The sequence below is a fragment of the Triticum urartu genome, chromosome 6A (assembly GCF_056163025.1).
Source record: "Triticum urartu cultivar PI428250 chromosome 6A, HENAU_Tu73, whole genome shotgun sequence".
Classification (NCBI taxonomy): domain Eukaryota; kingdom Viridiplantae; phylum Streptophyta; class Magnoliopsida; order Poales; family Poaceae; genus Triticum; species Triticum urartu.
In genome coordinates this window covers 596,705,901-596,717,311 of record NC_141878.1, presented here as the reverse complement: position 1 = coordinate 596,717,311, position 11,411 = coordinate 596,705,901, and the positions used below count along the sequence as shown (strand labels likewise).

The 11,411-nt window shown below is 40.7% G+C and overlaps 1 protein-coding gene across 2 annotated transcripts; it reads left to right on the top strand.

Annotated features, from left to right (window-relative positions):
- The first annotated feature begins 6,295 nt into the window (after positions 1 to 6,295).
- Positions 6,296 to 9,222, top strand: LOC125515630 (uncharacterized). Of its 2 annotated transcripts, none has more exons than XM_048681143.2 (5): positions 6,296 to 6,607; positions 6,714 to 6,874; positions 7,232 to 8,116; positions 8,219 to 8,371; positions 8,559 to 9,222. In XM_048681143.2, the coding sequence occupies exons 2-5, from the start codon at positions 6,803 to 6,805 to the stop codon at positions 8,946 to 8,948; spliced, it is 1,500 nt and encodes a 499-aa protein (XP_048537100.2). In that variant the 5' UTR covers positions 6,296 to 6,607; positions 6,714 to 6,802; the 3' UTR covers positions 8,949 to 9,222. The 2 variants fall into 2 exon arrangements, with proteins under 2 accessions (XP_048537100.2, XP_087385329.1); XM_087529203.1 differs by having other exon boundaries at positions 6,711 to 6,874.
- Positions 9,223 to 11,411: the final 2,189 nt, after the last annotated feature.

Below are 11,411 nucleotides of genomic sequence, written 5' to 3'. Positions count from 1 at the left end.
GATTCAACTTGAGCTTGAACAACACATGGTATTTTGACAGAAGCTTGGTCATCTTCATCTACAGCAGCGGTCATTGGAGGAGCAATTCCTTGAACTTGACCAGCAGAAGTTTCAGCTACAGCAGCGCTCGTTGAAGGAGCAATTCCTTGAGGTTGATCAGCAGAAGTTTCAGTTACAACATCGCTCATTGTAGGAGCAATTCCTTTAGGTTGATCAGCAGAATTTTCAGCTTCAGTGCCAATAACAACATTGGCAATTTCTTCTACCACTTGAGTAATAGTGGCTGCTGCCGCAAGCTCATCCACAGCTCCAAAACCAGCATCTGGTGAATTGCTCACAGGGGCATTATCTTGCACAACAGCTATTGGAGAACTGACCATGGGGGAGTCTTCAAAATCATCTTTCGCATCCTTGGGAGCAAAACAAGGAGAAGACCTAGTTGCAACTGCAACTGTAGAAGACTTCTTAACCTTCCTCACAGTAATCTTGGTCTTCTTGCTGCACACAAAGAAAAATAAACATGGACATCAACAACTTATAAAAACAGTAATTACCAGCTTATATTAACATTAGTTATCAGATTATATTTGCATACAACAGCTAAAAATAACATTAGTTACCAGCTTATATTGACATAAGTTAACAGCTAAAAAATAACTTTAGTTACCAGCTTGTATTCAAATTATTTGAGAGCTTATGGCCAACTTGGTTATCCACGTAATGCAAAAAATAAACATCGTCACGAATCATTAATGAAGATAGTAACTATGAAGATAACAAAGTTACCAACAAACTTATCATGCTAAAAGAAACAATAAATATTGTAAGAGCTTTGACTATAAAAACTATCAGTAATTCCCGTACAAATTGTGATGCCACACGTAAAAGAGTTATTTTACCGGTATATATTCACCTAATTTACAAATGAAAAATAACACAGATATAGAAAATCATTTACATATCATATAACAATGAAAAAAACATTCATAATCACCTGCGTGACGTGTCAGATGAGTCAACATCTGCCGAAGATCGCGCAGGATTACTAGGTATCTCCTCAGACGTGACACCCACACTGCTAGACCGCGTTTGCTGAAGGTCGGCAACACGAATAGATGGAGCATTTGAACACCTGACAAATTATTATTTGAAAAAGCATATAGTGCACGTGAGAAAAATGTTACCGTAGAAAAATAACACATGCTTACCAGCATATAACTACTAAAATTATCATGCAGACAAAGTTAAACTATGTATTGTTCAAATAAAAAATTGAAGTTATTATCATGAAAACTAGCTACTGAAAGTTGTCAACCTTACCATGATATAATTACTGTACTTTCTAGAAAAAATCACAGGCTTGATAAGCAATATAGACTATCCAGACATATTTACTTCTAATTATCAGAAGCTAGGTGCTAGGAAAAGTATTAACACAAAAGAGTAACAACAAGTAAGTATGTACACAAAGAAAAATAAACATGGACATCACCAACTTATAAAAACATTAATTACCAGCTTATATTAACATTAGTTATCAGATTATAGTTGCACACAACAGCTAAAAAATAACATTAGTTACTAGCTTATATTGACAGAAGTTACCAGCTAAGAAAATGCAATATAACAGATGAAAATAAAAAGAAATCAACAAGCAGATGATAAGAAACTCACTTGCGAGGATGTTGCTTCTTCCGCGTGGGATTGGCAATTATTGAGTTAGTGCCCTTATCAGGGCATACAATGCCAAGCTCATTGATGACTATTGCCTTGATAGAACGATGTGTATCATCCAACGACGGCTGGTCAGAAACAGTTGTACTAGTGGCCATGGGCGGAGAAGGTAGGCGTAATTTCTTGCGACGCCTGGAATATTGCTTTTCCAAGTTACGGACGAGAGAAGAATCGCACCTCTTCACAGAAGCATCAACAACAGCCTCGTTTTGAGTATCCGTCATATCTGGCTGGTTATGCAATCCATCACTAGATACATTCCCGGAATGTGCAGCAAGCATAATCTGAGACTCGAGAGGCTAATCGGTCCCTGCAGTAGCAGTTGCATCAATTCCGGCTGACCTTATCGACACATTGGCAGTTGCAAACATGGTTGCACCCACATCTGCATTCGCTGCGCCACTACCTGAAGCATCATGGGCATTCGGTCCAGCGCTACCCCCACTACCTGAAGCCTCATGGGCGTTCGGCCCACCTGAAGAACCATGGTAATGAACGTGAAAATCTAGATCTTCGTCAGATTGACCATCACCATCACCGCCACCATCACTATCCTCGTGATCACCGCCACCATCACTATCCTCATGATCAGGATCTGAAACTTCGACAGCTTGCTTGCCGGTATCTTTTACTTCACGCGAGCAGGATGCAGGACGGGTGCTTGCAGTCTTCCCAGCAGTATTCCCGGCAGTCTTCCCAGCAGCAGAAGATAAACCCTTTAGTTGGTTCTCTAACACACGGGACATTCATGAGCTGTCTTCATCATCCAAGGACATGAACTCATTAACAAGACCGCCCAGGAGGCCAACCATGCCAGACGAAAAGCGACCCACAATAGCAGAAGCTTTGGCAAGTTTCTGATAGAAAATCACGAATGAAAAAACAAATAATCAGGATGTGAGAGACATTAAGTATCATGCAAAAACAACTAAAAATACCACACAAAGATAAGTTAAAATGAAGTTATTCCAAAGTGAGAATCTAAATAAAAAATAAAATAAGTTACCATCCTAAAATCAGAACAAGTTACCAGGTCTTTATAACAATATTTACCAGGAAAAATGAAAACAAAAATACCCAAACGCACCAAAAAGATTAAAAATACCTGTTCAGAACAGTTTTGCGGTGCATGAACACGCATGAATTTATCTAGACCTTGTAAAACACCAAACAAGCAATAGTCTTGACCATATTGGGGCTTAAGCTGAAAAAATATGATAAAAAACAAATTAAGATCTTGATAAAAAAATGGCAATACATAGAAGGTAAGAAAAATGACGAATGGGAAATCACCAGTAATTTCCCATAAGAAAGCTTGTCCCTCTGGACATCCATCCGGAGAACTTTCGATGCCAACTCATTCGTCCACACATTAATTGCAAAAGGACCATTAGGCAATATGATATCAAGGCCAGTTAAGTCAATAGCATCTATATACAGAAGCTGGAAAAACAGAAAAGGTCGTTACAATCTAGCTGTTTGGCGGAATAAGACGTACAATCCAAATATCATGGGAACAAAGAAAGAATAGGGGGACTAACATTGTAGAATAGGAGGCAACCCGTCGTAGGCTTTCCTTTTGAAAGGGCTTTGTGAAGCTGATCCGTAATAAATTTGCACCAGTTGAGGTTTTTTACATTGCCAATATTTTGCTGTGAAATAAAAAAGAAAGCACATGAAACCTAGAGGAATGTATGCACACAAGTTAGCAGGGGACATAAGTAGATACTTATAACACTGTTAAAATATTGAATCACCAAGTACACAAGCACACAAATTACCACATTATTGAGAAGTAAGTCAAAATTACCATATTGCAAGGCATAAATAAATTATCAGGTGCATTACTAAAATAATTACCATACTTTCGGAAAAAGTTATCAGGCGCATTACTACATACTTACCACACCATCAGAAAAAAAGTTATCGCGGGCATCACTATGTAATTACTACACTTTCATAAAAAGTTATCCAGTGCATTACTATATAATTATTACACCTTCATATGAAGTTATCAGGTGCATTACTACATAAAAACCACATTTCAGATACAGAAAAATCAAAATGGACGGAAGTTAACACAATCCAAAAATAATGGAAAGTTATCAAAGTGCATATGTGCACAATCATCATACTAAGAAGCAAAAAATTACCAGGTAGAACAACAGAAAAGAAAAGAGATAAAAAGCATGAACTAGAAAGATAGCCAGATGTTCTTACCAACACAGGATACCATCTGGTGCTGATCTTGTTCGAAGTCGTCGGTGCCATCATGGTACTGGCAGCAAGCACAAGCCACAAGCGCTTGAAATTGTCGTCATGACGGTTAGTGCTCAAGATAAGGTTTAATACATCCACAGTTTTAGGAGCATGTCCAAGATCACCAAAAAGATCTCCCGCAAGCTCAAGCTGTGCATCTGTAGGAACCTTGAATTCCACCGCAATATCACCTCGGGGCACACCCATTATACGATGCACAGAGTATTCATTGACAGGCAATCTTCCACGACCGGGTACAACAACCTCACGGGAATCAGGGTCGTATAGATCAGCAAGCCATTGAGAAAGCCGATTGAACAGATTATCACACTTGATATTTCGCAGACTAGTGAAATCCATGTCATCGATCGCGGCCATTCTCTCATCTGACATGTCCTTACAGGCAGTCACAAGAGAATTAGGAGAAGCCCTGTTGCGATCTGCGGGAGGCTTATGCTTCTTTAAGGGGTTCACCTCCTCAAAGTCATCATCTAATTTGCGCTTCCTTGGCATTGTGACCTGACACAAGAATAAGAAAGAGAAAAAAGTGAGCATAAAGGATGCACAGCTGTTGGATTAATAGTCACACACATATTGTTATGATATATTGGTAACTAATGAACATACAACAGGATAACTCATCCACAACAGAGAATGACAAGGACATGTGTTCTTCTACTAGATATTGAATACCTGAATATTTGTTTGCTTATAATACACCGATAAAATGTATGTATCGGGCAAGATAACTTATGCAAATTAGGGATGGCAAGAACTTAAAAACAAACACATATATTGGACATTCACATAACTAAGTATTCAGTGACATGATAAATTTTACAGTGGACTCCTGATAAATTATTCACACCACTGATGGTAATATTCACAATTGGAGTTCATGTCAGTTAAACAAACACATATATTGGACATCACAGAACTAAGTATTTCATTGACATGATAAATTTTACAGTCGACTCCTGATAAATTATTCACACCACTGATGGTAATATTCACAAATGGAGTTCATGTGAGTTAAATGATGGCACATCCATCAGTTAGAACCACAAAATGCATCATGAAACAAGACACCGCTGATAGTGCTAACAAAAATCAGGGAAATCGAGCCGTGTAGCATTTAGAGAAAACCCTAGAAATCAGAATCATGAATGGGTACATAACTGATGGTGAATCATGAACCATCCTTTCACCACTAGAAAACATAATTTTGCCTATTGCAGTGAGTTACCAGTCAAGTAACTGCAAAATTACCAGCCCCCCGTAGTTTTTGTTACCAACTTCATGCAATAAAGGTTTTGCATCTATCGAAACGAAACCCTAGAGATCAGAAACGAGCCGTGTAGCAGAGGGGATCAGTTCAAAAATTACGGCAACTAGGCACGAAATCGAAAACGACAAATTAATCACCGAAACGATGTGCATGCGAAACAGGGCCTAACAAATCGCATCTGCACCACGAATTGAACACATTGGGTGCGTTTCTCGTCTGTTCTAACATGTGACCATCCCGACGAACATCCCGCCACTAATGGCGTCGAGAAACAGAGCGCGAACTACTGGGGGCGGATGTCAGGGCGATTGAGTCGATACTAACCGGTGGAATAGAATACTAGCGCCGAGAATCGGCCGGAGAAGGCGCCGCCGCTCGCCATCGACGGAGACAGAGCGGGGGCGGAGCGACAGAGAAGCGGGCGCGCGGTTATCAGACGAGTTGAGGCGCACGAACTACTGGGATGAGAGGGCGATTGAGTCGATACTCACCGGTGGAGCAGAAGACCAGCACCGAGAATCGGCCGGAGAAGCCGCCGCCGCTCGCCGTCGATGAAGAGAGAGCGGACGCGTGCCGTTACCAGAGTAATGAGGCAAGTGGTGAGGGGAGGGGATGGTTAAGTGGGCACACGACGGGGGAGACGGTTCGAGCGAAGCGGGCGACGAGTGAAACGGGCGACAGAGCGGTGGCCCACACACCAGCGACAGAGAAAACAAAACTGCTCGCTGGAACGTTTCTCGTGCATCGGATTGGAAATCAACGTCATCTAGGTGGTGTGGCGAATTTGATACAGGGCACAGGGTTGCCAAATACATTTTTCGATTTTTTAATACCTATAACATTTCCTAAACTTTTGAATTATTTTCCAAATATAAAACATTTTATAAAATCCAGGAACATTTTGATCTTGAAGATGGTTGGAGGTATGGACGTAATCCCACGTTGGGCCTTTAGCCCATCGGTGCCATCATTCCTCCGCCGCAGGCCGCAGGATAAAACGGTGATCTTCCCAACCACGCCGGCCCCTCTCGTACCAGGCGCTAGGGTTCCTTCCACGAGAGAGCAAAGGGGATCGGGTGTCAGTTATGCGCCGCCGCCGGCCGTGCGCCGATCTCCACTCTCTCGCCGTCGCCGTCGCCGTCGGATGCCTCGAATGAGGATCCACCGGTGCTTGAGAAGAGGCGCCCAAATAAGCAGCTCCCCCTTTGGGAGCTGCACTCCCCAATCGAAGCAGCAGCCACCGGCAATCGAAGCAATCAAGCGGCTCCCTTTTTTGGTGGCAATTCGGATTCAAAGCAGTCCTTCCCGGGCTACAATCAGAATCAGGTCCTCTTTCGAATTCGTTCTCCCCTTTCGGATATTTTCCGATGTGTAGATAGAATTTTCGTCAGTATTTAAACGAGAGTTTCCATCGGTGTCGGGAACCCAGCAGTTATATATATCTGGCCTGGCGGCACCGCGGTACCCGCCAGTTTTCGGAGATCAGCAGCTCCCGTCGGACATCTGAGAACCCTTTCGGCGATGGCGTTTACCTATCCCCGGCGACCGGCTGCCAGATCGACGGCCAAACCACCCGCCAAGGACTGGCTGCTAGTGAGTTCATTGTCCTCTTTATTACCTTTTCCTTTCGCTAGACTGTACAAGAAAAACAAGTTGGAACAATCTGTTTGTGTTTGGTGTAAAACTTACATACATTTATTTGCTTGGAATTATAAATTTTGTATCTTCGTTTGTGGAAAACATTGAGACGAAAAACATGAAACATACGAAATATATCTTTGCATGTGGAAAATATAGAAAAAAAATGCATAGTTGTGTCCAAAAATTATAAAAATTGTATCTTTTGGCCGGAAACTATAAGAAATCTATCTTTGCATGTGGAAATTACGAAAACTGCAACTATGAGGCTGTAACAAAAAATGAACTCTTTTATTTCCTTGCTTGGTGCAGGAAGAATATGGACATGATTGGCTGAGCAATTTGCCCGATGATATCCTGCTCAACATTGTCGAACGTCTTGACATTGCTGATGTTGCACGAACCAGTGTCCTCTCCAGTAGGTGGATGGAGGTCCCTGCTATGCTCTCCAAAATCGTCATAACAGTCGATTCCTTTAAGCGCAGGCTTCACAAGTCGAACTTACCCTGCTTTGATGCTCATCCCAATTCCACCATGATTGAAGCAACTAACAGCATATTGGGAAATAGGAGCCGTACAAATCTATACACCATTCGACTCCTGCGCATGGAATTCTACTTGGGAGATGACTGTGTTTACATCGGCCAGGCTGTTGCCATTACCATAGCAACACAGAATGTCGGTTTGGCTGAATTCACAGTCATGACGAAGAAGGAAGTTAGACAATGCACCGATAAAGATTTGCTCTACTACGCAAGGAAGTTCATGTCATTTTTTTACACTTGTCCAAACGCATTCAATGGTCTCACAGGCCTCAAGCTACAGAATTTGAGGCTAGCTGAATCAGAGTTACCTGAAATTGTCAGTACATGCAAGCGATTAGAGTTCCTCCGCTTGCTGAACTGTGACATGGGCAAGTTATCTTTCCTAGAATTGGAACACTCGCAACTCAGTGAACTTGAGATTGTCGACAGCGAATTTGAGAGGGTTGATCTGAAGTGGCTACCAAAGCTCACTGTTCTGACATTTTCTGATTGGATCACTCAGCACGATCCCTTGTCTTTTGGTTATGTCCCACTGCTCAAGAGTGTGAGCATCAGTAATACGGCTCTTTCGTACCACAAGATGCTCAAATTAAGTGAGTTTCTTGGCAAAGTCGCCGTAAGGGACCTGCGTTTGAACTTTGAAAGCGAAAAGGTTAGTACAGGTTGTATATTCTTTTTGATGATGCACGTTATTTTCCTTGATCATGTCAGTGTGAGGCTCCAATCTTTTTTCTATCTCTTTATTTGTTTGCAGATTTGGATTAAACCTGAGGCTCCAAGAGAATTATTCAATGTGTTCCACAAACTACAGATTGTTAGTTTGCTTAACATTTCAGAAGAATGTGATCTGACTTGGACAATGTTCATTCTCCGAGGCGCACCTTCCCTTAAGGAGCTATGCATCAGAGTAAAGTCTTTGTACCTAATCCCAAACCTCTTTTGTTTACATCGCATGCATGCTCATGTTACATTCAAGCTGCGGAAGTGTAGTCTCATTTCAGAGTTTAAACTTTCTGGACCAAATTAAATAAGCAAGTCACAAAAATATTTCTTCTTACCTTGACAAAATTTATATTTTGTACGATTACATGCAGGTGTGGGATCATTTCTGTGATACAATACTGGATGAAGAGGAGAGGAAGAAGTATTCGTATAGCGAGGAGCCCAAGGATAGTGGATTAGAATGTGGCGGATCTGCATCTGGTTTCAAGCACCACAGCTTGGCTGTGCTCAGGATTTTTGGGTTTCAGACAGAAGAGAAGTTTATGAGTTACATAAAAAATGTAATGGAAGCAGCAGTGAATCTTGAGAACATCTACTTGCATAACAGGCCGGTGTGCAAGATATGTCAGCACATGGTTCGAAAGCCATCGAGATACCCATGGACAAGCAAGCAGAAAATTTCGGTCAGGAACAAAGTCCACAACGAGATGTGCTCAGCTGTGGAAATCCATTTCCCCAAGTATACAACCTCTCAGTATTGATGTGCATTCCTTCCTTTAGAGCAACACATGTTGTTATTGGATAACACCCTTAAGTGCGCAAAAGTTGCCTTGTTTAATGCGCTGTAAGGTAGACCTCAAGTACAAAGCGCAGTTCATATTGCACCTACTGTAGTGACCACTGACCAGTAAGCTAAGAAAAGTCTGTTATGCTGACCAAGGTCATGTTTTTCTTTTCCTGTTGAACTTCTGACTAAGGTTGTGTTTACCCTGCTTTGTCATGTTATATTCGATGGCGTCGGAAACTGTTTTCATCTGGGATTGGTCTTCCTCGTTTGTTTCCTCAATTGGTCACTCCTTGTCGACCTTGTTATTATTAGATTTTTTGCTTTTATCCGGGCGAGATTTCTTGAGGGGGGTTGGCCATGACCGTGTGTTTTATGTATAATAATAATAATCTGTTTACATATTGAATCGTCAGAAAACCTGTTGATTGAATGTTTTACATACGTCGTTCAAGGCCAACTGAAAGCATTATCTTCTTGTTCATTTAACCTTCATCCTTCATTTTTAACAACAGTTGCTTTAATTGTAGTGTGGCTACTGGAAACTTTGAAATCCGGCTGTAATTTGGAGATTCCATAATTTTGGAATTCAGGAATTTTTTTTTTTAAAAATCCGAGAACCTTTTTTTGGAATTCCGAACTTTCTTGGAATTCATGAACACCTTAAAACGAACATCTTTTTTCATATTTATAAACATTTTTTTTCAAATCATGTAACTGAATTAGGAACATTTTTGAAATTCAAAACATTTCATATAATTCAGGGAGATTTATAAATTTCATGATTTTTCTTAAAATTTTGAAATTGTTTTGAAACCCCGAACATTTTTTTTAATTTTAGATTCTTGAACATTGTTCGAAGTTAAAAAAGAAACAACAAAGGACGAAAAAAGAACTGAAACGCCCCACCCGCACATGGCCCAAAGCGCGGGGACCTCTCTACGCGTGCTTTTGGGCTGGCCCATATGGGGAGGCGCGCCCCTGTGTTTCTTATTTCCTTTGTTATTTTTGGTTTTTTTGTTTCTTCTTTCAAATTGCTAGCAGTTTGAAAAAGTGTTCATGAATTAAAAATATCATGATTTGGAACAAATGTTTGCGGGTTGAAGAAAAATCATGATTTATTTTTAAAAAGTTCACAATAATCAAAAACTGTTCGTGAATTACAGAAAAGTATATCGATAGAAAAAATGTATGCTGATTCAAAGAATGTTCATGAATTAAAATAAATGTTCATGCATCACGCAAAAATGCTCGTAAAAGATCATGAATTTAAAAAAATGTTTTCACCAAAAAAATGATTGTCGATTAAAAAAATGTGTGTTGATTCAAAAAAATGTTCACGAGTTTCAAACAAATGTTCATATTATTTTAAAATAGCAAATTTTAGAATAAAATTTTGTGAATTCGAAAAATGTTCCTGAATTTGTACAAAATGTCGCAAATTTGAAAAATGTTCACAATTACATAAAAAAATGTTCATGAATACGAAAATTGTTAGTGATTTAAAAAAATGTTCATGAAATTGGAAAATATGTTCGAAAAAAATGAAAATTCCTCTAAGCATTATTTAACAATAAACTGGAGCATGTGTTGGTTAAAACAAACTACTGTGTTCCTGCGAGTTTCATCTTCCTAGGTTGAGCTGCTGTCAATATTGCAGTACTCCACCCAGTACAGGATGGGTAAAAATAAAACATAAATGTAATTAAGGTGCAGTGGATGCCAGAGTTTGGGCGAGAGATGCATTTTGCAGGCCATTCGAATGTAGTGGAGAGGAGACTCAGGACGTGTGCCCTGGCCGGGTTTGACACAGACAACGGTGTATGTCTTTTCTTTCTTCTTGATAAATAGCGGAAGGCAAGTTCCAAAAAACAATAATGTGGGAAATTAAGATGCAACGGTGAGTTAATTACTCTCTCTCTCTCTCTGTGTGTGTGTGAGAGAGAGAGAGAGAGGAGTCGTGCGGGATTTAACGGCGAAATGTCGCTTAGTTCCAAGTGTTTTTTTTTGAAACATAGTTCCATGTCGTTTATATATGAGAGAAGTCTACATTTCAACTTTGAGTTAACCACTCGGTTTAAAACTTGACTCCGACTTCAAAACCGGTTGACATACACCCTACACTAACCATGCGGTTCAAAAATCAACCGCGGTCTCAATTTTAAATTAGTCAAGTGGTTTTGACCACATTGACCGATGACTGGGCACCTAGGAAATAAATGAATAGAGAAACTGGTAGGGTGGCCTGGTGGGTTGTCGGAGGAGAAAGCGAGCGTGAGAGCGGTGAAAACGGGCCAGCCCAGTACTATGCAGCTGAAGAAAAAGCTCTGTTCTTCTGTGGCTGGGCCGAAGAAGTATGGCCGTCATCCCCTCCGACAACCCACCCTAGCCCACACCCGCCGTCCGTCTCCGGCCACCACGACTCTCCTCCGCCGCCATC